Source organism: Elgaria multicarinata, chromosome 11, assembly GCF_023053635.1.
Source record: "Elgaria multicarinata webbii isolate HBS135686 ecotype San Diego chromosome 11, rElgMul1.1.pri, whole genome shotgun sequence".
Taxonomy (NCBI): Eukaryota; Metazoa; Chordata; class Lepidosauria; order Squamata; family Anguidae; genus Elgaria; species Elgaria multicarinata.
The window spans coordinates 7,087,762-7,113,098 of NC_086181.1; the positions used below are offsets into that span (position 1 = coordinate 7,087,762).

The 25,337-nt window shown below is 43.3% G+C and overlaps 1 protein-coding gene across 1 annotated transcript; it reads left to right on the forward strand.

Moving 5' to 3' along the window:
- Positions 1-658: 658 nt before the first annotated feature.
- MSL1 (MSL complex subunit 1) lies at positions 659-23,460 on the forward strand. The gene is made up of 8 exons (XM_063138045.1): positions 659-2,994; positions 7,392-7,618; positions 8,761-9,137; positions 14,369-14,433; positions 16,100-16,167; positions 16,728-16,852; positions 17,020-17,092; positions 21,027-23,460. Exons 1-8 carry the CDS (start codon positions 2,206-2,208, stop codon positions 21,115-21,117), a joined length of 1,815 nt encoding a protein of 604 aa, XP_062994115.1. The 5' UTR covers positions 659-2,205; the 3' UTR covers positions 21,118-23,460.
- The last annotated feature ends 1,877 nt before the right edge of the window (positions 23,461-25,337 follow it).

The window sequence follows — 25,337 nt, forward strand, 5'->3', positions numbered from 1 at the left end:
CAGCATTCCCCAGCAAGCATAGCTGGCTGGGGAATGCAGGGAGTTGTAGGAATCTCCCCGCCCCGGTCTAAACATGCCTGGGATTGCAACCTAAGCACTGAAGCCTGGACTTATTGCTAAAGAGATAATGTATAGATTTTTGGGGAATTAATTTATTATTACTTAACGCAATTATAGACTTTGTATATTATTTATTTTGAAATATACAAAAGGCGGCGTTCGACATGAATACTTTATACCACGTTAACTTGTTTCCAGAGTGGAGTTTTCCTATATTCCTGAATCTTATCTTTCCACGTTTGGTTGTATTCAGTAAATGAGTATTATTCGTAAGGGCAGGGCGCCCCGCACACGTCACCCCACGCCGCTCCTCTCACCTTTACCGTCGAGCGACGCGGTAAAGGGAAGAAGGGGGCGACGGCGGGTGTGTTCTCTCGCCCTAGGCGGTGGGAGAAGCCACACCAAGGCTGTATGTTGTGCTACTTGGGTGTGTGCAGCCTTCACCCCGCCTTTTTCTCCATTTCCCCCTTTTCTCTCATCCCTCCGCTCCTCGCCTCATAACCAGATATTTGCCCCTCCCCCCTCCAAGGTGCCTCTCTCCTTTTCCATCCCAATGGCGGTTGGCGCATGCGCACTGGCGGGAGGCGTCCCAGGCCATGGCGGCCGTTTAAAGGTAACCGATTGAGCAGAACCGGAGCGGCGGATTTTTGCACCGAAACCCCGCTTTCCCCCTCCCGCGCTCCGCCGTGTCAGTGTGACGAGACTCAGGATTAGGTTTTTTAAGGGAGGAGACGGAAGAAAAGAGGAGGAAGGGGGGAGCCCTAAGATTCACGCGCCTGCCTTGTATGCTTCAGGCCCCACATTCCCCCCCCCATTACTTGGAGGGGCGAGGAAGACCCCCTATTTATCCGACAAGGAGGTGGGGAGCCGTACTGCTTCGCTGCCCTATGTAGAAAGGAGCTCGCCCATATTATTTTAGTCCCCTATAATTAGCATTGAAGGAAGTTCCAGTCTTGCAAGTCAAAGGTTGTCTCTCCCCATAATACTCTCCCTACCTCATTTTAATCTTTATTCCCTTGATCGGTTGCAGCAAGGAAAGGGTGGTGGTGGGAGAAACCCGAGTTTTTACTAAAAACAAACCCCCCCCCCCATAAACATCATTAAAGGGGGCATCTGAATTCAAGGGGGGGACCTTATCCCCAGAGAGTATTGAGGAAAATCTTCTAGTGATATTTGGGAGGAAACCCGTTAGTTTCCAATTTCAGTATAGGAAAAAACCCAGAATATATCGAATAGGGGAAAGCCTAGAGTGCTCTTGATAGTTTTGGGGGTCCCCTTCATTTGGAAGATAGAGGACCAGACGCGTTTTCAGACGAGTCGATATCGTTCTTCCATTCCTTCTTTAAGAATATTTACTTGGGAGTTGAGTTGGTCACGCCACACGTCCCCCTCCCTACCATTTTTACTGCAGAGCATAATATTCCCGAGCATATTAGGTGTGGGATCCCACAAAACTTCCCCCCCCCCCCGAGAACTACAGAGTCCATCAAAAGGAAAGTAACCGAAAACATCCCTTAGTAAGAGGGAGCACCCATCTCCCTCTTAACAAGGGGGCATTTTAGGAGAAATGAAGGGTGTCATTCTCATATCAGTGGTGGGGAGTTAAAAGCACCCCCATTGTTTGCAGAAGGCAGGCCTGGGTAGATTGCGTTTGTACCCAACTATCCTTTGTTGTGGGGGGCGGTGGAAAAAACAGTCCTGACAAGTGAACCCCAACATTAGTTGTGGGATCCAATAGCTTAAGGAAACCAAGAGTTTTGCTTCGTTTTGTTAGCAAGTTATTCCTCCACTCCCTGGGGAGTGGAGAGGGTTCCCGTTTTCCTCTTCCTGCAGCGAAGTAGAACCCATTTTTCCCTTCCCCCCCCCTTATAGTTTGGGGCTTGGAGAAGAGAAGCAAATAAAGGGATGGTTTTTGCAGCAACAGGGAGAAGAGAGGGTTGGTGAGTCGGTAAAACCGGCCAGGGAAAGGTAGTGCAGGAAGAAAGGGAGGCGATGGGTCTTGGTGGGGCGGGTGGCGACGACGGCGGCGCCCCCCGAGGGGTCCAGGTGGGGGATTCGGACCGAGCGCGGAGAGGAGGAGGAGGAGGCGCCGCCGCCGCCGCCGCTGCTGCTGCAGAATCTGGAGCCTGAAGGTGCTGCATCGTTATGAGATCCACCGTGTACAAAGCAACCGCGGCGGCAACAACAACGACGGGGCCGGGCTTGCTGGAGTCTGGCCCGGAGGAAGAGGAGGAGCCGCCACCGCCGCATCTTCGCCAGCCTCCGCCTCCCCCGCAGAACCAGATCCCCGTGCCGGCCCCAGTGGCTGCTGCAGCGGCGGGCCCTAAGGGCCGGGCCATCATCCCGGCGGCTGCAGCCGCCGCGGCCCCTGGACAACAGCAGCAGGAAGGTGGCGTTGGCTGCTGCTGGGGCGGCCTGGTGCCCTCGCCGTGCCCGGCAGGCAGCACTCGGCAGGCGGGCGTGGGCGATGCCGCCGGCAGCTCCCGCCCCTCCAAGTACCAGGCGGTGCTGCCCGGACACACCGCTGCTGCCGCCACCGGCGCCAAGGACGGCAAGCGCATCGGGCCCCACGCCGGACCTGGAGGAGCTCCAGCGGCTCTTTCTCCCCCGCCTCCGCCGCTACCGTCGTCGGCTTCCGCCACGGCCGAGCCTGGACAACCTCCTCCACCCCCAGCAGCAGCGGCGGGGGGATCTCCTGCCTCTTCGGAGCCCAGCGGCAAGTGGAAAAGCGGCAGTAGTAGCAGCAGCAGTGGTAGTGGCGGTGGGGGAAGCAGCCTTCGGAAGAGCCCCATGGGGGCCGGCGGGGGCGCCTCCAGCCAGGCGGCCTGCCTCAAGCAGATCCTGCTGCTCCAGCTGGACCTTATCGAGCAGCAGCAGCAACAGTTGCAGGCCAAGGAGAAGGAGATCGAGGAACTCAAGGCCGAGAGGGACACAGTGAGTTGGATGTTGGGGAAGGGGGCGGAAAGGGTTAACGCTCATCAGGTTGGAGGGAGTCGGAAAAAAGATGTAGCGTTTCAAGGGTTAACGGATAAGAGATGGGCTGGGTTTGCGCTAGTCGAAGTGAAGGGGGAGCGCGTGCATGCTTTCGGATCCTGGTATTCACAGTGGGAGGGGTTAATGTAAATCATCGCAGGGGCATATGGGCGCTGATCAAGTGAGGAGGGCACAGGTGTTCACTCGGAGTGGGTTTGGAGTAGGGTTAACTGTTGCTGGCAATTTAGGGATGAATAGGGGTGTATATAACTTTGAAACCTGGCCTAGGAAGGAGCTAATGTAGACGTTGTAATGGGGCAGGGGCAGGAAGAGGTGCTTAATCAAGACAAATAACTAGGGGAAGTTAGGCTTAATTTTGTCGTTGCAGAAGGCCATTTCATCTAGTCCCTATTCTGCAACACCCATCGTATTCATTCCCCCGTCCCCCCAATGCAGATGGGGCCTTGAGAAACCTGTGCCAATTTAAGGGTTAATGTGGAAAGTAGTGGTCATAAGGTGACTGAGTAGTTGCAAGTAGAGGATTAATGGATGCAGGTGGAAGAGTGGTTAATGAAAGGATTTGCTGATGGTGTTAGGAGGCATAGTCTGAAACTGAAGTGACATAACAAAACCTAGCATGGTAGTGGTTAAAGGTGGCAAGCAAATGAAGGCTGAATAAAATTTTAAAATGGGATCTTTCTGTTTATAGGCTAGTAGCAGAATTGTAGTACAAGCTATTCCAACAATAGAATATACAATTAAAGAATTAATATTCAAGGACAGTTGAAGGGTTAGCAGTTAATGGGGCTAGCAGTTAATGGAGCCTACAGGAGCCAAAATTTTAATTAGGCCTTGGCACTCTGTAAGTTAACAAGCAACTAGGAAGGGGTCGACAACCTGAGGGTTAAGCTAAGGAACCTGCTGTCTAGTTTGGTTAGCTGATAGGTGGAGTTAAGGGCAGTGGAATAGCCCAGGCACACAGTGGGTGGGAGTGGACCTGGGAGAGGTTGTAGTTCTCAAGGAGCTAATCAGCAACTAGCCAGGCGAGGGTGTGCTGCTTATGGGGCCCCAAGGCTAGAGCAGTACAGTGGCAACAGCAGAGTTAACTTAAAGCAGCAGGCATGTGTTGTTGAGAGCTATGTGATACAAATAGGGTTAATTTAAAGCGGCTCTCCCTTACGGCTGCGACAGCTTGGTGTGGGGAGAGGAGGAGAGCAGCTTAAGCAAAGCAGCCCACTGCAGTGTATGCCATGCGGACAGGAAGGGAAGATCATTGAACTGGTGTATTTTAAAGATGTTGTAGGTTTAGTGCCGCCCCTTCATATCCCCTTCTGTAGGTGCTTTCCTTCCTCAGCCTTTTAAGAGAAGAACCAGCCCACTTTTTTATTATTATGACTATAACCAAATGGTTTTGGTGTTGTACTCTTGCAAGGTGCTGCTCTCCATTTTAGCCCTGGCTTGCTGCACCCCTAGCTTAACTCCCCCCTCATCTGGCAAACTCAGCTCTTCAAAACCCCTGACCCTTACAACAGAAGAGTTGTGCTAATGGACAGTTTTGCTCCTATATAGAGATCCCATCTGTAAAGGAATGTTTACTGTGTGGGGTGGGGTGAATACTCCAAACTTCCTTTGTCACCCTAAGAGCTGAATGAGGCACAGGAGAGATCCTCTGGATCAGCTGCAGATGAAGGTTTATTTGTTTCTTTTTTAAGACAACTACTATCTGCAGCAAAGGTAGTTTAGTGCACACTGTACACATCTAAACTGTAGTCCCAGAAATAGCTGTTTGGTATGCCTTTTTTCCTGCCCACCGCCATCCCTGTCCCCAAATTGCCACAAAGAGCTTGTAATCCTGGCCTGTATGCATGGCACGTCTGCAGCCTAAAAATAGCCCCCTCTTCCCAGTTTCTGCAGCTGCTGCACCCATTATTATTAAGGAAAGTATTTATCCCTCCTCCCCCTTTAGGCATGATCTTCAGGGTTTGTGTTTGAATAGTGTGTGAGGTGAGGCAATAGCATTAGCTTCTGGTTGCAGGATGTGGCTGCAGTTTAATATGCTACTGTCTGTGATAGAGAGATGTGATCCAACACAGAGTGTTTTTTAAAAAAACCATTTCCCATCAGGCCTGTGTAAAATTAAGCAATATGGAGGTGCCAGCTGCTGTTTTGCAGTCAAGGAAGTGATGATGGCAGACTGAGTACTTTGCATGCTCCTGCAAAGCTAAAAACACACACAACCTTTGAAGAACTAGAATGCAGACAGCACAAATAAATGCAAAGTTTCTGAGTCCGTCTGATACTAGAACTGCTGGGTTGTTGTTGCATCTGCTGACTGCAGGTTTACAAAGTACCTGCAGTGGTTCCCTCCCTTGCCACCATGTGCCACACCTCTCCTCTTATGAGGTGGTGCCCAAACTATTAGAGCTTCTACAGAGCATTTTGGTTTTACTCATACAAATACTTGAGCACTCCTTTGACTTCACCACTCATAGTAATCTAGGTTTCTTCCTGTTCAAAATGATCTTCTCAGTTCCTTTCATGCTGGTTGCAGCACTGGAGTCTAAAATGGAGGATTTGCAGAAGATGTTTTAGATTATTTAAAAATACTTTTTAAGTCTTACCATAAAGCTGAGAGTCTCTGCATTTGGCATAACATCACTTTACATTTCTGTACACTTTAGTTTGGTTCTTTGCCCCTTGCTAAAAAATGAATATTTTTAGTTCAAATGCTTTGCAATCTTCAGTGACCCTCATGCAACTCTCTTAGTATTACAGATTTATTTTATGGTTGCAGTGTGCCTGGTGCTGTTGAGAATAAAATGATGTTGTCATCTATGTGAGGAAAAGAGGACAAAGAGAAATGGAGAAGTCAGAGCTTTGATAGCAAGGGCCTAGGAGAATGATAACTGATAACCTTCTGATATAGACCACTGTTAGCTTCCATTTTATAGATGGGGAGCTGAAGTAAAGAGAGTGGCTTACCAAACATTTTGTGCTGAATTCATGGCTAAGCTGAATTTTGTGTCCAAGTCTTCAAACAATGCTGTATTTGCTGTCATGAATGGCTGTATATATTGCCATGTTTCTGTGCAGCTGCTTTAGGAATTATTCTGTCCTTGAGCTCGAGATGCAGATGTTGATCATAACCCTTTGGGATTAGTGCAGAGTGTGGGTCTGTTCACGTAACATGCTAATCCACCCTCAGTGGTTTGTTGGGTTGTTCAGGGTGGTTAACAAGCCACACTGCATAGTTAACAAGCCACCCTGACTATGTTCAGACAACGCAATAACACAGCCTGCAGAAAATAAAATAAAATGCTGTGTTCAGACAACATGCTAACCCATGGTTCAACAAACAACCCACAGTTCAGAACTCATAGTCAACCCTAAGTGTGGGTTAGCATATTGTGTGAACAGCCCCTGTGTGGCTTATGAACTGGGAAGTAATAGTAAACATGAAACATTATTTATTTTGTGTTTTTAACGAGGAAGTGTGGTTCTCGAGGAAGTGAGATGGCACATGTGCTTACCTTATAGTTTAGCTTTTCCCAGTCAGGTGCCCCCCAGATGTATTGGGCTACAACTCCCATCATTTCCAGTTAGCATGGCCAATGTATTTGAGACAAAAGTGTACTTGTGGGAGTCTGGTGCTCTATGGTTTGAAGTTATGAATATGCCATCAGATGTATATCATTCAAGGTGAAATATATATGTAGAAAGTTATGTTCACATTAATAAAGGAAAACAATATAAGGTGTAGCTGCAAGGGTTATTTGTAATTACTCCTCTGCTGTCCAACTTCTCCTTTTTTACTGCTGCATCCCTTTCACCTCTTCCTGGCAAAAAGAGCTGCCCCTGCTGTTCTGGAAAGGATACCCCAAACTGTCCTGTGCTATATTTTCCCATATAAATTCTCACAATGGAAGCAATTACCATAGTATTCTCTCTGTAGTCAACAGATGCATCCTGGCAAAGAGGTGCAGTGTTTGCTAGTCTGGATAACATTGTCGCACAACATTTCAAGTGTAGGGTGGATATTCATTAGTCAAATGGAGTCCTAGCCCTAATTATCTTTAGTTGAAAATGGGAGGGGGATTGGCAATCCCACTTCAGAAAACAATATCATGGGGCATAAGCATGTCCAAATAGGGCCTAGTCCTGTTAAGACTTGTGTTTGGACACAAGTTCAGCATTTACTACTGAATATTGCAAGATTAATCCTATTCAAAGTCTGGAACTTGCATAGAACTTCTCAGTTTGTTTCCATTAAGTGTCAAAGGAGAGTGGGTTTTAGTAATTGGGAATATTATGTTCAATTGATCACGTTTAACATCCATATTGCAATGTTGTATTGTCAGCTCCTTGCTCGAATTGAGCGTATGGAAAGGAGGATGCAGCTGGTGAAGAAGGACAATGAGCGTGAGAAACACAAGATATTTCAAGGATATGAAACAGAGGAGAAGGTCGATCCTGAAGTACCAGAGAAATTGCCTATAGAATGCCCACCTCAAGAGCTCCTGGACACATCCCAGCCGCTGCCTTTGAAACACTTTTCGTATGGAAGGAATGGGAAGGGTCACAAACGGTAAAGTCAAAGTTTGTATGTTTACAAACCTATTTTGTCAGGGTTCTCAGCTATGGCAATTTGAAAACTGTTGTTCTGTGAATGGGCAAAGGATTTCTGACCCGGTTTCAAACCTATTTACATTTGTAGTGTAAATAATGTCCCCCATTATCATCACCCCTGTTCAGACAATATGCTTAAGCCACGGTGGTTAAGCATTTTGAGCTAAACATTATAGCTTAGCATGTCATGTGAACTATTCTTAACCATGGTGCATGTAAGCACGCCCACTAACCATTTGCTGCAAAAGCATTAGCAGCCTAACCATGGCTTAGTGTGTCATCTGAACAGGGTCATTATCTCTTAAGAGTGACTCACAAGAAATATTTCTTTGAGTGGTCCTCTATATGTGCAAAATAGTACTTGGGTCCAGATGTTAACTTGCAATGTCTTGTTTGCCATTTTTGACGAGGAGGGAAAGAGCGCATAGCTCAGTGGTATAGCATGTTGTTTGTTTATAAAAGGTCTCCAGTTCAATTCTTGACACACATCTGGAGTATCAACACTGGGAACCGAGTCAATGAAAGCTTTGGAGAGCACTTGCTAGCCAGGTTAGATAATAATTGCCTAGATGGATCAATAATAACAATTAGCATGTTACAGTGCTTTTGTATAGCCAAAATGCTTTACATATAGTCTTAGTAATCCTTACAACATCCTCATAAGACAGGTCAGTTTTATTATTTCCATACTGCAGATGCAGGAGCTAGCCATGTAAGGATGGCTGAAGTGAGTTTTCAGCCAGGGGCTTCTTCATTTTAATGTTGATTAAAAGTTTGAGATTGGCACTTCTTTCAAACTAGACTTTTCATACCAGATTTGGTATTGTGATGCCATCATATCTGCAGCTTGGCAGGAGCCACAGGGTAGCACTTATTGCAGTTTGTCATAATCCCAAGTAGTGAGGCCTGATGGTCTTGTTGAAGTTCGAATACAGCTTGGAAGCTCTTCTGAAGTCCATGTATTTTTCTTAAAAACCATTGGGGATTTGGTGAATATAACATGGTTTCTAATTTCTAAGCTGCTTGATGATAGGAGCTGGTAGTTCTTTGGCAGCTTTTTCTGTATTTGCTGTTGTAAACTTGTTTTCTCTCTTTTTGCAGAAAGTCTGTATTTGGAAGTGCTGAGAGGAAAACGCCAGTGAAGAAACTGGTGGCTGAATTCTCAAAAGTCAAGTGTAAAACGCCAAAGGCTTCTCCATTGAAAGAGGAACCCAGCAGTTCTTTAACTGAATCAATTAGCAGGCGGGAGCTGCGAAGTCAGGAAACTCCTGAGAAGATCCGATCATTGGGGGACACTCCACTGAAATCCTCGGCCTCTTTGAAAGGACCTGGGTGCCATTCAAAGGACAAGGGTTCCTGCAGTGAAATAGAAGACTTGCCATACCTTTCCACCACTGAAATGTACTTGTGCCGGTGGCACCAGCCGCCTCCTTCACCTTTGCGAGAGCCTTCTCCCAAGAAGGAGGAGACTGTAGCAAGTAAGAGGCTTGCTTGTGCCTTTGTGGTGTTTGGCCTGATGTGGGTTGGAGGGAGCGTGGAACTCATTCATTTGGGATCTGCTTAAGTGTATTTCAAAACACTTGAAGACAGCCAGAGGGCAACATTCCCTTTCTGAGTGGCAGGTTCTAGACGTCTTGTTGGCGTACAGAAACTTCTGAAACCCCCACTGCTCTAGACTGGGTGTGGGCAATATCTGAAGATCATCAGCCATCTTGTCTAGTGATCTGTAGTGCCATTTTTAAATATCCATGAAATGCGTGGCTGACTATGCTCACAGTGTATGCTATAACCATCCATTTTTGTCAGCAATCTGCTCCCCTTCATGATGTCTCATAATGTGTGTTTGGTGGCTGTGAAGAAATGAAGAGTATCAGTTAATGTGCTGTCTGATGTAGATTAGGAAAGGCAACACAAGACAGTGCTGTGCAGAGAGATGTCTACTTGCTGGAGTAACCAAAAGATCTGGTGTTGCTGGAGTCTACCAGAATAATGTAGGCCTTTGTCTGTCCGTATTTCTATTTCAGGCAATAGCTGGCTTATAAACCACTTGGGCTATTTTTCAGAGAAGCTCTTTTACATACAGTTAAGAGACCCACGTATTGGGCCTGTTCAAACAACACGCTAAGCCATGGTTAGGCCACTAACCCTTTTGCAGCAAATGGTTAGTGAGCATGTTTAAACCATGGTTATGTTGCCACCATGGTTAGGAATGGTTCATGCGACACTCTGAGCCATAATGCTTAGCTCAAAATGCTTAGAGTTGAAATTTTCACAATAATCTTTGCTGCTGCAGCACCCACAATCTATGAGACAAGCTGCTGTTCAGTGAAATCAGCTTGCCTTGTCAATTAGGACCTTGGTTTTAACCTGGGGTTACAGTCCATAATAGGGTTGCACTCTGCCCTGAGGTAGGTTGCATCAGCAGCACTGTCACTTTTTTAAAAAGGAAAAAGAGGAGATAATAGAAATAAGAGACAAGGAAGGAGCAGGAAAAAGACATATTATTAAAAACAATAAAGATGGGCCTCACATTACAGGTTGGGTCTAACTCAGGAGTGGGGAATGCATGGCCCGCCAGATGTTCTTTGACTCCAACTCTCATCAACCCTAGCCATCATAGCCAGTGGTGAGGGCTACTAGGAATTGTAGTCCAACAACATCTTGAGGACAGCAAGTTGCCCGTCCCTGGTCTAAAGTTTGGGCCTGAAAAACAAGTTGACTAGAAGAGAAGATGAATTGTCTAAATTCTGTACTAAGGCTAAGAAGTCGCATGGTGTTTGTTTTATGCCATTTTTTACTAACGTCACATTCTGACATCAAGACTATATGTATAGTGCAGATATGTTAAACAAAAACACAGCACAGTCAAGCTTTTGCACTGAAGCGAAGAACAAGTTCTGTGTTGAGATTCAGTTATGCAAATGTAGGTGCAAATTTTCTTTGTATTTATATTCTCAGTTTGCCTTATTTGCTACCTGAAGTTTTTTTTAAAAAAATTGAGGTTATCGGTTTCTTTTTCTTCTTTTACACAAAGCAGTGCTGGTGGTGGAAGAAAAACAGGTAAGGGATGATTAGGTGACTGGAGGCCATGAATGATGGCCATTTAGCCATACAAGGTACACAAGCTCTCCCATCTGCTCACCTTTGGCAAGCCGTATTCCCGGTTGTCAGATCGTTTCATGTACTGTTCAGCATTCTGCAAGTGCAGAAAGACAGCAAACTACCAAACCTATGTATAAACTGCATCAATAAAGTAAGCTCTCCATCAAGGTATCTCAGATTTGGCACTCAGAATCTCTTATGCAAAATGTGCAGTAAATGTTGATGTGAATTAGTTTATGTAATTTGCATAATTGTTGTAATGAGTCTTTTACCCTACCTAGCAAGGAGAGATGGCTAACAAGAACATGGGCAGAAACTCTGGGGAAGTGGAGGATAAAAAAAAGGGAGGGGTGTCGTGTTAAGACTTGGAGATTCCAGTCTTATGAAAGTGCTGGAATTTCTTTTTTAGAAATCATAAACTCTTGGCAGAATCGTAATTCCCAGGTTTCCAAGAGAGAAGCCATGTCATTGAAGTTGGTTTACCTTTATAGTGTAGACAACCAAAAAGTCTAAGCATTTAATCCTGGTGTTGGCACAGTGTCAGCTGTCTAACCGTGAAGGATCAAAACACCTCCAGAAGAGCATCTTGATGGACACTTCCCCAGTTGAAGAGAAAGGAATTCCTGCACTTTCTGCCTCCAGACAAAGGAGCAGATAGCAAGAATCTTTGGCCTGTCGAGCGTTTGTGTAGTAATTACTTATTTTCATAATTTCCTTCTTTAATTGTTGACACACTCCTCAGCAAATTGTTGATTCCTTTCATGGTTAACAACTCCATGTGGTTTACTGCTTCTGAGATTTAGAACGGGGAGAAAAGAGTGAAGGAAAATATGATTGACAGCAATCTTTCTTTAGTCTTCCCTTCCTCACATGCCTTGAGTGAACTAGGAAGAGAGCTTGTAGTAAAACATTTAATGCATGGACTGTTTCACGCCCCTGCCCTCATTTCCCCCCAAAGAGTAGCCATTTTGTTCAGGCATCATTTTTCTTATGTATTTCAGTAGGTGGCGTTCTTAGAAGAAGATTACTTGGAATTGGAGAAAATGGGATCTCTTTGACAGTAGCACATTTTTTTCTTCTCTTGTTAGGCTTGGGGTTCTTTCACAAAGGAGGAATTCCCCATATCTGCTAAACTCCCTTATGTGGAGTGAGGTCCTGGAAAAAAGTGCATGGCGCAGATATCATTCAAGGAAAAGGCCTAATATGTGTGGGTTTGTGTACTTAATTTTTCCTCAACAAGCAGCCATTTTTTTCACAGATTGTCTTGCTCGGGAGTGTTCAGTATTCTGCCCTTTGGGGAATGCTGTTGGAACAGGGTTCTTCCAGTTAGGGAAAACAAACTTCGCCCTCTACTAACCAAGGAGGAGATCCCCACTTGTCACCATTCCTGTTTGGGGAGTTGAAGTAGAGCTCTTCCTAAAGCTTCCTACATACAACTCTAAAGGTTCCCAGTTCTTCCCAATAATACTGAAGACTTGTAAGTGCCTGAATCTCTTGTTTGATGTCAAGTTTCTGATGTAACTCCCTGTTCCATCAGCTTGAACGTAGGCTGAACTATCTTGCAATTCTGTTTTTCTTGTGTTTTTTACATAATGGCAAACAAAGCACATTTCTTAGGGAAGCTGTGAAGCAATTTCCTTCCGAAGATTGAGAAAGAGATTGCTTTTTTCCCCTCTTCACAGCAGATTGTGGAAACTTCTTCCTCTTCCAAGCTGCTTGTTCTTAAAATCCAATTGGCATGTTTGTAAGAGAACAAACAGAGAACCTACAGGCCTAATCTACCCTCCATGCCTTTCTTTTGTCTTAGTCTTGTATGCTTGACCTGTTCCTGCTATCTTGTACTAGGAATGGGGTGGGATTTGGAGAATGCTTTTTATGGGGCCAACTCATATAAAGATAAGTGTCTGCAGTCTCTCAAATTACCTTGCTGCGTCTGTTCAAAGGTCTACCTAGTCCAGCTGCCTGCTTCCAACTGCAGTCAACCTGCTGCTCCTGGGAAACGCACAAGTCAGGCTTGATGAAAATAGACACTCCCTGTTATGAGTCTCAAATAATCAGAAGTCAGGTGCCTCTGAACAGGTTTCCCTCTTCAGTATAATGGGTAACAATAATTGTCCATGAATCTGTCTAATCCTTTTTTTAAAGCCATCTATCCCAGTGGCCCTCATGGCCCATCCTGTGGCAGAGGACATATTGCAAGACTTACAGGCTTCTCAGCAATACTTCAGGATTAGCTAGGGGAGATTCAAACTCAAATAAAAGACCTGGTGTGATTCACTGAATAGACTAGGCTTGGAAGGCCTCTGTTCCAAATCAGCCATTGGTTTGAGTGGCCTGTGCAAACAGATAAATGGTCAGTAGGATAGTCTTGAAAGCAGACATCCTTTAAGATGCAGTTCGCTTGTGGAAAATGTGATGATTTTGAAAGTAGCCAGCAGAAGATTAAAGCAAGTTTGTAAAACAGCCACCCATGCAGTCATTTGTGGCAAATAAGGACCATCTCTAGGTGACCAGATAGGGACGTTTTTGTAAATTGAAAGCAAATTGGCACTCATTCTTCCAGGCCACAGTTTATGACTAACATAGCTCTGCATGGGCAAATGGACTTTTATGGGCTAGTAACGTTTGGCAGAGGTGGGCAACTTGTCCTTCTGTCAGCCTTAGCCAATATAGCCAATAGTGAGGTTTGATGGGAGTTGTAGGCTAAAACATCTGGAGGGGCACAAATTACTTACCCTTGGTTTATGGACTCCTATTTGTTCACAGAAACTTTTAATTGAGTAGTTCTTAAAAAGAAGGCTCTGATGTATTTGGTGTGATAATACTTATTATTCTGAGGGAGACCTTATCTGGAACTTGATCATAGAAAACAGCAGTGGACTGGTTTGTATTTGGCATCAAATTGTACTAACTACCAAGTGTCTTGTAATTCAGCTCTAGATTGTGGCATTCTGGGATATTGTAAATAGAGACTTGATTTTATGGTGTTCATGTGTTGTGCTTCGGGTTTTTTTTTTAAAAAAAACCTGATTGGTATTCTTACCGTCTAGTATTTAATTGTTTACCACAAGGTGTTTAAAAAGCTATAAATGTCAGTGGTTTCTCACCACTGAATAACTATGATCCCACACTGCTCAGATTGGAGTGCAGAATTTGAATACAGGCCCAGCTTCAAAACCTTGCTCAGCCACAAAGCTTACTGGAGTTCTCCAGCAAATCATCTCGGTCTTAGAGGGTGTTTGAAAATAAAATGGAGCGATGATACGTAACTCATCCTGAGCACTTGGGATAGAGCAGAAATCTTTTAAAACAATTTAACTGGAACAGAAATCTTTTAAAACAATTTAACTGTGAAGGCTCTGAACCAACAAGCCATCATGTGAATGATACTGGAAAACTGTAAAGAGTTCTAAGGTCCAGGATTATTATTGAACTGATACACATGTAAAGTGAAAATGGGGGAAAGTGTAGGCACACACTTTGCTAAATGATGCTACTGAAATGTTGGAACGCAGTTTAACTTCATAGTGGTGGAGTTGCTACGTTGTCAGATGTTGATTTCTTATCTTTAGAATTAGCAGTTTTGACACTTCTCTTCCCTTTTCAGTTCCATCATGGAGGGACCACACGGTAGAGCCTCTGAGAGACCTGAATCCTTCGGAACTTTTAGAGGTATGTCAGTGGATAAATAACATTAAAGCTAGAACTGAGAAGCATAGCTGTGAGTGGGAATAGGAAGACAAGGAAATAACTATGGAAGGAGGAGAGTTGCTGAACAGTTCCTCATATGTGGCCATTGGAAGCTGGACAGCTGTGCTATCGTTTCTGTACTTTCACCAGATGCTTTTCCCATATTTACCAGTTGTTCTCCATAGCTATGATGGAAAATATATTTTGAAATCTGAGTTGTAACTATCAGTCTTCAACCTCAACACATTTAACTTTAGCAGCCAAGTATTTTAAAGGCCTTTGCGATGAGGCAGCATGGGTATTCTGTTTTATCTGCACCCCAGGTAAAACAACCCATGCTGCCTTCCTCTAGGTAAACCAATTGATTAGATCTTCAGCATTGTATGTTTTCCTGGTGAGTCCGCAGAGTATGTCCAGCTATTCATGTAAGCAAGGTGGTCTGTTAACTCAAATGAGGCTTTGTTCTGGGATTTGTGTATGTGAGACTAATAAACAGCCATTTTGTCTTGGTTCAAAGTTATGTTTTTAAAGCCTGACATTCAGTCTGTTTGTTTTCCTGAGGAGTTGTTTTAGGAGAGTTCCAGTGGGTTGTTGACATTCCCTGGCATGCTATTAGTTCAAGCAACCTTTTATTTTGATATTTTGCTTAAATAAAAGTAAACTCTGCAGATCAAACTTGTAGATAATTGGAGTTTATGATGAGATGTGGTTTCTAGGGCTTTGGTTGTTGTTACTGATGTGTAATCTATGTTTTCATTACAACATATAACTTCTTGCAAGTACAAAAACAGTACCAGAAATATTACAACACAGCAGGTACCTTTGTGCCTCAGGGCAGCTTAAGTAGTAGTTTTGCAGGCTATTTGCATGCAAGGTTTTACATTCCATATTGTGTAAGTTTAGGGCAGGCTGTAATATAAACTTTATTCAAAGCCCCCCCCCCCAAAAAAAGTACCAATTGAAGACTCGCCCTGCAAAGTCACTCACTTGCAATAGCTCTTTGTGTATCAGCTACTGCTTAATTTCCTTTCTCTTATCTAGTTTTCTATCAATAGACAAACCAAAACTTTGCTGATCCTTCCTAACCAAATTATCTGCCAGGCTGCTCTTGCTGTGACTTGTAGAATTCTGCTCCTAATCAAGCATCTTTCAGGTTGCCTTTTTTTTTCCTGGCAGTGCTCTGTGTCTCTTAACAGTTGTGCAAAAAGAAGTAGTTTAGAGCGGAATCCTGTTGTGATGATTGTACGTCTCTGAACTCAGAAGCTTATAGTCATTCTATGCAGGGTGGGAGGAGTAGCAGCAGAGGCGACCTTTGCCCCTCCTGCCCTGCGCTTTCATTAGATACGCTTTTTTGCCTGTCTAGCGAAAGCAGGAGGGAAGGATGCTGGAGAGGCCTCAGGATAGCTCATATCCTGGCCTCTCCAGTCTCCTCCCTTTCCCTCCCATCGAAATGTACCCCTTTCCTCCTTCTGTTGTGGTATCCCAAACCTCAGAGAGGCAGCAGGTGCGGTTCTTTCCACATCAGAGTAGGAAGAGTGGTTAGAGCTCCGATGAAAAGAAAGGCAATTTTCTGAGAATCAGGTGTCCTAAAAGGTATGATAGATAATGTTAACTGTTTTTTAATTTCCTTTTGTAAAACTTTTCACAGAACTTAGATGACAGTGTCTTCTCCAAACGGCATGCAAAGTTGGAATTGGATGAAAAGAGGAGGAAAAGGTGAGAGGGGAATGCAGCTCACTGCATGCAGGAGACTTGGGCAGCCACTGTTTTCTGAACGTTCTGCCACTAAACGACAGCATTGGAAAGCTGTCCTGACTAGGATTGTATCCACTGCAAGCAGTGGTGGAGAATGGGATATGGAATAATATTAAAGGCTTTGAGCAGCTATTAAATCCTGGCTTCCAAATTTGAGTCATCTGTGTTTGCCGACAGCTGATACAGGATTTGGTGGAATGGTTGAGGGGGCTGTGTGGATGAATAGATGAGGAAAGCATAGGATAGCAGTTAAGTCTTGGAATGAACTGAACAAGCAAGTAGAGGTCTTGTAATCCTGTCATAATACAAGGACTCAGGATAACTCATTGAAATTGGAAGGCAGTCAGTTTAATACACAGTAGTTGCAAGTAACCTGTGGCACTCCTGGCAACAGGCTGTTGTGACAGTTTTTTAAAAACCTAGAATAACGGAGGACAGTGACTACTACAGAAACGTAGATGTCCTCACATAAAGTTTAAAACCCATTTTTTTCTCTCTCTTCTCCCACCCCGCTCCCCAAGGTGGGATATTCAGCGGATCCGGGAGCAAAGGATTTTGCAGCGACTGCAGCTCAGAATGTATAAAAAGAAAGGAATTCAGGAATCTGAGCCTGAAGTTACCTCATTTTTCCCAGAGTCAGATGATGGTGAGTGGCTTTAAAAATTGTATTACAGGGTCTCGTCCCTGCAAAAGCTTGGACTGGGCAGGATTGGGAGAACCTTATAAAAATAGACGTTGTCCAAATATGTATCACATGTGGGTGTACATTGCAGCTAGATTCATAACATTTTCCCATATTCTTTCTTATTTTAGTTGAAAGCTTGCTGATCACCCCTTACTTGCCTGTTGTAGCATTTGGCCGACCGTTACCAAAATTAACTCCACAGTAAGTACATCTATATATGAAGTACCTACATTAAAGGAAGTCATGCTTTTCAGAAGCAAGGGAGCTTGAATTGTGGGCCTTTTCTGTTTGAGAGGGTCATCTTGTTCCTGCTTACACAATGCATTATTTGCTCTGTTACCTTCCAGATAAACTTAGATTTTACAGTTGCAAGTGATACTTCACCTTTCCAATTGAGTCAGAGCTAAGAGGACTAGGATTCACAATCCATTTATCATAGAAAGGCTTACTATTTATGGAACTTAAAGGTTTGTTATATTAGACCACAATCCAACATAGTTGCAATATTTTCAAACCCAAAGCCCAATTAAAAGAATCCATAATAATTAAGTGGTAATCTGCCGTTGACTTCTAAAATCTTGCTGGCAAATAGGGTACCATACAAAAGCATCTGGAAAAAAAATCTAAATTACTGATGTGCTGTTTGATCATGGAAAACAGCACACACGGCCATACTACCTTGAACACGCCTGATCTCGTCTGATCTCGGAAGCTAAGCAGGGTCAGGCCTGGTTAGTACCTGGATGGGAGAAAAATCTAAATTACTGATGTGCTGTTTGACCATGGAAAACAAAGTCTTAATGCTTTGGGGAAAAGATCTGAAGATTCATATCTCTGCATCCCTATAAAGATAGATCTTTATGGGTGGGGCTTCAATTTTGGCTAATATAAAAAAAATGCCACAATGTTCTGTATCAGTGGCATTATACTACAACAAACACAAAAACTGAATCACCATATCAAAGGTTAGCATTGGAGCATCCCACTGGGTAGTGTTGTAGGACAGTTCAAAAATTTAGTGAATATGGCATAGGCATCTCCTAGATTCCACAGTTCATGGTGGTGATGAAATACTCTTGAAATTCAGTGAGGCATGATAATACAGTCTTGTTGAGGAAACTCTTAGCTAGAGCTTGAAAGTTAATAGCTTAAGTATTGGGGAAAATAAGAAAAAACAACATATAATCATTAATTCTTTGGCATGTTCAAAAGATACAAGCAGGTCAGGATAATGCTGTCAATACATAATAAGCAGTGAAGAAATCTGCAGTATTTTGGGATAATAGATATCCCAGGGAAAGCATGCATCTGGAAAGCTTGTCAATACTAGAAGATATCATAGAATCATAGAATAGCAGAGTTGGAAGGGGCCTACAAGGCCATCGAGTCCAACCCCCTGCTCAATGCAGGAATCCACCCTAAAGCATCCCTGACAGAGGGTTGTCCAGCTGCCTCTTGAATGCCTCTAGTGTGGGAGAGCCCACAACCTCCCTAGGTAGCTGATTCCATTGTCGCACTGCTCTAACAGTCAGGAAGTTTTTCCTGATGTCCAGCCGGAATCTGGCTTCCTTTAACTTGAGCCCGTTATTCCGTGTCCTGCACTCTGGGAGGATCGAGAAGAGATCCTGGCCCTCCTCTGTGTGACAACCTTTTAAGTATTTGAAGAGTGCTATCAATCTTCTCTTCTCCAGGCTAAACATTCCCAGTTCTTTCAGTCTCTCTTCATAGGGCTTTGTTTCTAGACCTCTGATCATCCTGGTTGCCCTCTTCTGAACACGCTCCAGCTTGTCTGCGTCCTTCTTGAATTGTGGAGCCCAGAACTGGACACAATACTCTAGATGAGGCCTAACCAGGGCCGAATAGAGAGAAACCAGTACCTCACGTGATTTGGAAGCTATACTTCTATTAATGCAGCCCAAAATAGCATTTGCCTTTCTTGCAGCCATATCGCACTGTTGGCTCATATTCAGCTTGCGATCTACAACAATTCCAAGATCCTTCTCGTTTGTAGTACTGCTGAGCCAAGTGTCCCCCATCTTGTAACTGTGCATTTTGTTTCTATTCCCTAAATGTAGAACTTGGCATTTATCCCTATTAAATTTCATTCTGTTGTTTTCAGCCCAGCACTCCAGCCTATCAAGATCACTTTGAAGTTTGTTGATCACTTTGAAGTTTGTACAATACAATCAGTTGTATTAGCCATGTTCACATGTCACATCAACCTAGAATTATAAAGAATTCTAGCTTATTGTGAATGAACTAGTGAGCTGGTGCATGCTACAATCAGGACTGGTAAAAGAAAACCTATCTTTTTAGTTTATTGTGATGTGCAAATTGGGATCTCTGGCTTGTCTCTCCCCAGACCAGCCAGAGTCGTATGCCATGATTTGTTCTTATCTTATGACTTTGGCTGGCCTGGGGAGAGACAAACCAGAGTTCTCATTTCACTTATTACAATAAAATCATTGATGGAAAGTCTGTAGTTTAGCCACTCCCACTTGCAAGAGGAACCAAGCATGATTAAGAGCACATTAGCTTGTTCACAACAAGCCAGAATTTTTAGAGTTCTGGCTTACTGTGTTGTGCAAATATGGCCAGTTGTGTTGCTAAAGTGTTTGTCTTTCACTTTTGTTAGCTTGATGATAATTAAAAGAAAAAGTCTAGGATACTTGCCCCTAGCTCTGGCATGGTAGGAAACATTGAGTAGTCAATTTTCACTGTAGTAGGAGGGGACACATAGGAGATGGGGCTCATTGTGGGTCAGGGAACTATGCATCCAGACTGTAGGAGGGAGGCCAAAGAAGTAAAGGAATCTGACTCCCCTATTTTCTCACACTATGCATAATTTTATAAATCTCATGTTTCTGGTCAGGGCCAAACTAAAGCTTCTAATCCCATATAGTGAAGCTATGCATGATAGGGTTATTTGCTGCAGTGTGAGTGCGCATGGCCCCTGATCGGGTTGAGAATACAGCACTGTGTGTGTGTGAGAGAGAGAGAACCTTCTCCCCACCAGTTTTCCTACTGAAATTCCACCATGCGTGTGTTTAGAAAAAAGTCTCCAATTTTTTTAAGGTACTTTGAAATGGTGGAATTTCAGGATGAAAATGGGCGGGGGAGTTTTAACTCCTCCTGGAGCAATGCTATCCTGATCTGAATTGGGGATACAAATGCTTACATTGGAGTAAACAAACCAAATCATGCATAGCTTCACTATGTGCAATTAGAACATTTAGCTTGGTCCTGCAACTTTTTTTTAAAACTAAAAATCCCCAAATGTAGCCTTTCCTCATAAAGGAGTTATGATCATTTTGGTTGCCCTTTTCTGCACCTTTTCCAGCTCTACAATATAAGGTGTGATGCGCAGAATCTGTACACTATATTCCAAGTGTAATTGTACCATCGATTTGAATAAGGGCATAATGATATTGACTGTTTTATTTCCAATTTCTTTCCTAATGCAATGCAACTACAGAAAATACAATAGTAGGACTATAAAAGGCAGTGATGGTGTAGCTCAGTCTTCCTCAACCTGCTGCCCTCCAGAAGTGTTGGACACATAATGTAATACATGATGGGAGTTGTAGTCCAATGCATCTAGAAGGTACTAGGTTGGGGAAGGCTAGTGTAGTTGTAGTTCCTTTTCATATTTGAGGTGACAATCTTGGATTGTGGTGTGTTTTTTATGCTCTCACTCTGAAATCCTGGTGCTGGGACTCTCCAGTCCTTAGGCAAAAGATGAATATAATACATTGCACACTTTTGTGTCCTTCTGTGTTTTTGTTTGGAACTTTAGAACCATGGCTTTGTAGGATTTTTTCCCTTAAGACTAGAGCGGTAAAGTACTGAAAATGGCCAAGGGAAGCTTACATGCCTAATGGAAGCTCAACTTTATGACATTTTTTTCCAAGTTGCCATGATTTCTAATTCCGATTCTCAATTTCTCCTCAAGACTGCTCTATTTCTTTCCAGGTTTGATAATAACAATTTCATATTCTATTTTCTCTAAAATACCATGCAAATTATAGCTCTATGGCTTCAACTCTTTTTTAAAAAATCTAGAAACTTTAATTGCCAGATGTCTTTCCACCCTTCATCACTAACCACTTTCAATGGGCCACCTTTTGTCTGACAGGAACTTTGAACTGCCATGGCTGGATGAGCGAAGCCGTTGCAGGTTGGAGATGCAGAAGAAACAGACGCCTCACCGGACATGCAGGAAATAGGCGTGTCCAACTAGGAGAAATTTCTGCTACGATTGTTGTCCTGTCCTATCTGCAGCAAATGGCAAAGAACCATATATGTTCTGTCATGTCAGTCAGTCTTTTCCCCCTCGATGTACATTCTTGTTTTGCTATAAATATTTTTTTAGGCTTACATATGATTTCTTTCTCTTCCCCTCAAAACTCTTGACCTGTTTTCCATTTTTTCCTTGGTAGAAAGTACTGGAGATTTGTGTTAAGACAACATTGGCAACTTCTGGTGCATTTCAGTTGAGCTGTGCTGGTCAGGGGCAGCCAGCACAGTCCATTTAGAGCAGCCTTCCCAAATCTGGTGCCCTCCAGATGTGTTGAACTACAAGTTCCAGCATCCCTCAGCTAGTCTGGGGAATGCTGGGAGTTATAGTCCAACATCTGGATGGCACCAGGTTTTGGAAGGCTGATTTAGAGACCATGAATGGTGAATAAGCTTAACAATGTAATGAAACTGTTCTCATTTGTATGTTCTCACGCACATGAAGCCCACCTCTGCTTTTAAAAACTAATATGATTTTAAAAAAATATTTAGGCTTCTCACTAAGGGCCTTAAAATGGAGGTGGGTATTACCTAGCAAAGTACATTGGGCAAACAGACATTTCCATTTGAGCTGTTATTTGAAAAAGCACCCTTATCTGGATTCATATATTTCCCTCTGCCTCATTTTGTTCTTCATATGCTGCTGTGGCTTTATTTTTTTATGGATCTAATTTACCTTTTTCATGCTTTCCGCTTCTGATTAAAGGACAATGGGTCATTAAGTCTTGACTTCATAGTACTACTAGTGAAGGGCTGCATGCCTTGACAACTGTGTTACACTTGGCATAACCCTGGGTTAACAATTCAATGCCAGCTTGTCTTCAGTTTTTTCCTGGGTTGTTTTAACAGCAAGTACAGCGAGGGCTAAATTGTTAGCTCTTAAAAAACAGAAGACAACTTTATACAGTCCTGTGTTCTTAATGGAAGTGCTGAGTGTCAGAGCGGCCAGCTGGCACTTAAGGCCTGGACAACTTGGGTACTTCTGGCATTGACAAGGGGCACAAATAACATCTCAAAAGTAGGCCTTGCCCTGCTACACCAAAGGCCCCAGACTATGCCTCTTGCCTGCCATAAAATGGAAGAACTTAGTAGCCACCATGTGCTTCCTTCCCCAGGTCAAGCAAAGAAACCTGGAGGGAAGAGCAGCAATGAAAGAGGGAAAGGGTTCTATCCTTCCACCCAAAGTGCAAGAATTTTCTTGCAAAGGATTGTTTCCTCCGTCTGCATAAAATCCATTGCAACAGTTTGTATATATCTTCATGTTAGAATTGAAATTATGCCAATGCTCTTAGCTACAAGAAGTGATTCCTGTGAGAGGGAACCAGCCTCCTGACCTCCCCACTTTTGTTTACATTGAATTCAACCAGAGTAGCAGCTGAAACATTGGTTTGTAATTCTGAAGCTTGGCTGACATTTTTAAAGTAGATCCTAGATCTACCTTCATCCTCTCCTGAGAACAGGGAATTCCTTTGTAATCCCACATGCTCATCTGCCTGGTCCATACAATTTGTAGGAAGCCGCCATTGTGTGTATATGTGTGCGCTTACAGGAGCAGTGAAACTTAACGTTTTTGCATTGAATGAAACTTAAAGAAAAAGAAGTTCTAAGTCATACTTTCTTGGATTGTTGGAAATCCCAGTGCAGGATGATGCCACTGTTTTTAAATTCTAAGAATGTCATGTAAGGTAGACAGTTTTTCAACAAATTTGTTTTCCTCTGCTAACCTCCAGATACTTCCAGTAGTTGCTGCTCCACTTCTGGGCTATGTTTCCTGGGAATTCAAAAGGATACTTTTTCCGCAGAAGGTAGTCTGCTCAATGTGAAATTCATTATAAGGTCATAAGTATGATTTCAAGTTTGAAATGGGAAGAACAGAGCCTCTTTTGCCAAGTAGCCTGTACAGTTGAGGTAGTGCACAATGCTTGCCTAACTTTATTTTAAATACGGCTGTATTTGGATCTTTTGCTTTTTAGCATGCCAGCATGCATCCTTAAGTGTTTTTGTCCCCTGCAGTTACAAGCCTGGATGCATAAAACACACAAGCCTTAAGTGGAGGCTTTTTTAAAGACATTGATTTCAGAGCTTGACCCTGCTAACACTTAAGCCTACTTCCTGCTCTAAAGTAAGCACAAAGCATTTGAAAGATTATAGTCTTGAGTCTAGATCCCATTTTGTGGGGAGGAGAAAGTTTCTGCTTAGCCCAAAGCATATCTACTACCAGAAATGCCGCAGTCTGTGCTCCTGAAATACAACAGCAAAATATCTCCCACCCCCATCAAGAATTCCATTTAATACTAACACATTCAACTTCTATCTAACAAGAGGATGGGTAGATGTGTGGAATTGGATAGAGGTTGTACAAAGAGTTTGCAGTGGATGTTAGCTTGGGAGTGGGCTAGAGAGAATAGTCTTTCTCCCCATAGGAGGTACAGCACTGTGAAATTTGTATTGAAGAAAAGCCTTTGCAAATTTGATCTGATCTTTGGTTTAAAACAAAATATTACTTTAACTGAGTTTATGGTAGTTCTAAAAAAAAATGTCTGTAACTCCCTCACATACAACCCCCACTTTGTTTTTCTGCCCTTTGACATGTGGTTGTCTGCAAATGCATCCTTTTTGATACCATTTTAAATATGTAAAATTAGTTGTCTTGTAAATATCTTATAAAGGAAAAAAAGTTTGTAAATACCAAATTTGTGGCTGTTAATGTTTGTTTTTTTGTTAAAAAATCTTTTTTGCTTCAGTTCATTTAGGTTTAACAGTGTTAACTGGGAGTATTAAAAGAGAAATTCTGCTTGTATGTTTAAACAAAATTGAAACAAATCATTTTTTTACAATAAAATGAAAAGAGTATTAATGGTTTTGTCTTGTATTGTACCTTTTTGAGGATCTGAATTCGCCTCTTGTCTATCATATAGAAAGGATATAGAAACTATAATTTTCTCTTGATCCCTTTCTTCTTCAAGATACTATACAATTATGTGGTGTGCAGCCCAAACCTATGCACATTCATTTGGAAATAAGACCCATTCTTTTCAAAGAGACTCCCCAAGTGTGTGTTTGTAGGACTGATCAGCAGAGGAAGCAATGCAGCACAGGTTGTTTCCCCAGCATATGCTGGCCATGTAACCAGCATTTCCCTAATTACCCATGCTGCACTGAGGTTGCCATATTGTCCAAACTCGGTGGGGGTGGTTTCTCACCCACCCCAAAACCCCTGCTGCAAGCCATGGCTTACAGGATGGGGGAAAAGCCACCCCTGCTGCATCACTCACTGGGTTCGGACAACATGGCAACCCACAGCGCAGGTAATTAGGCAAATGTTGGTTGCGTAACCAGTATGTGCAGGGTTGGGGGAAACAACCCATACTGATTTGTTCACCCCGCTAATTGTCCAAACCAGTCAAAGACTACAAAATTTCCTATAGTGTTTGCTAAAGTTTTCCATGTTATAGCACATGCTATGAATGCATAATATATCAAGTAGAGAGGCCTGTGGAAAACCTCTGCTTCCGGAGTTTTGAGTTTTGGATGGGGTTACACTCCCCCTGAAAGACTGTATTCACAGCTTGGGGGTACTTCTGGATCTGCTCCAAATGACAGCTCAGATGCGACGGCCAGGAGTGCCTACTATCAGCTTCGGCTGATACACCAGCTGCGCCCCTTCCTAGAGTTGGAAGACCTAAAGATGGTAGTGCACGCACTGGTAACTTCGAGGCTTGACTTCTGCAATCACTCTACATAGGGCTACCTTTGTGCCTAGTCGGGAAACTTCAATTACTTCAAAATATGACAGCCAGATTGGTCACGGGTACACCTAGGGGGGACCACATTACACGTTTAAAAATATCTTCACTGGCTGCCAATTAGTTTCCGGGCAAAATATAAAGTGTTGGTTATCATCTTTAAAGCCCTACATGGTTTGGGTCCAGGCTATCTGTGGGATTGTCTTCTCCCATACAATCAGCCCTGCACACTCAGGTCATCTGGGAAGAATCTACTTCAGTCTTCCAAAATTAGGCTGACAATATTACCCAGAGGACCTTCTCTTCTGCTGCTCCCAGACTGTAGAATGGCCTGCCGGAGACTCGTCAACTTAATAGTCTTTTAGCATTTAAGAAAGCTATAAAGACTGATCTATTCTGGAAGG

Coding starts and splice junctions, on each gene's coding strand:
- MSL1 (XM_063138045.1), top strand. CDS start 2,206: ATGAGATCCACCGTGTACAAAGCAACCGCGGCGGCAACAACAACGACG. Junction 9,138..14,368: donor GAAGGAGGAGACTGTAGCAA/GTAAGAGGCTTG, acceptor TTCCCTTTTCAG/TTCCATCATGGAGGGACCAC. Junction 17,093..21,026: donor TTACCAAAATTAACTCCACA/GTAAGTACATCT, acceptor TTTGTCTGACAG/GAACTTTGAACTGCCATGGC.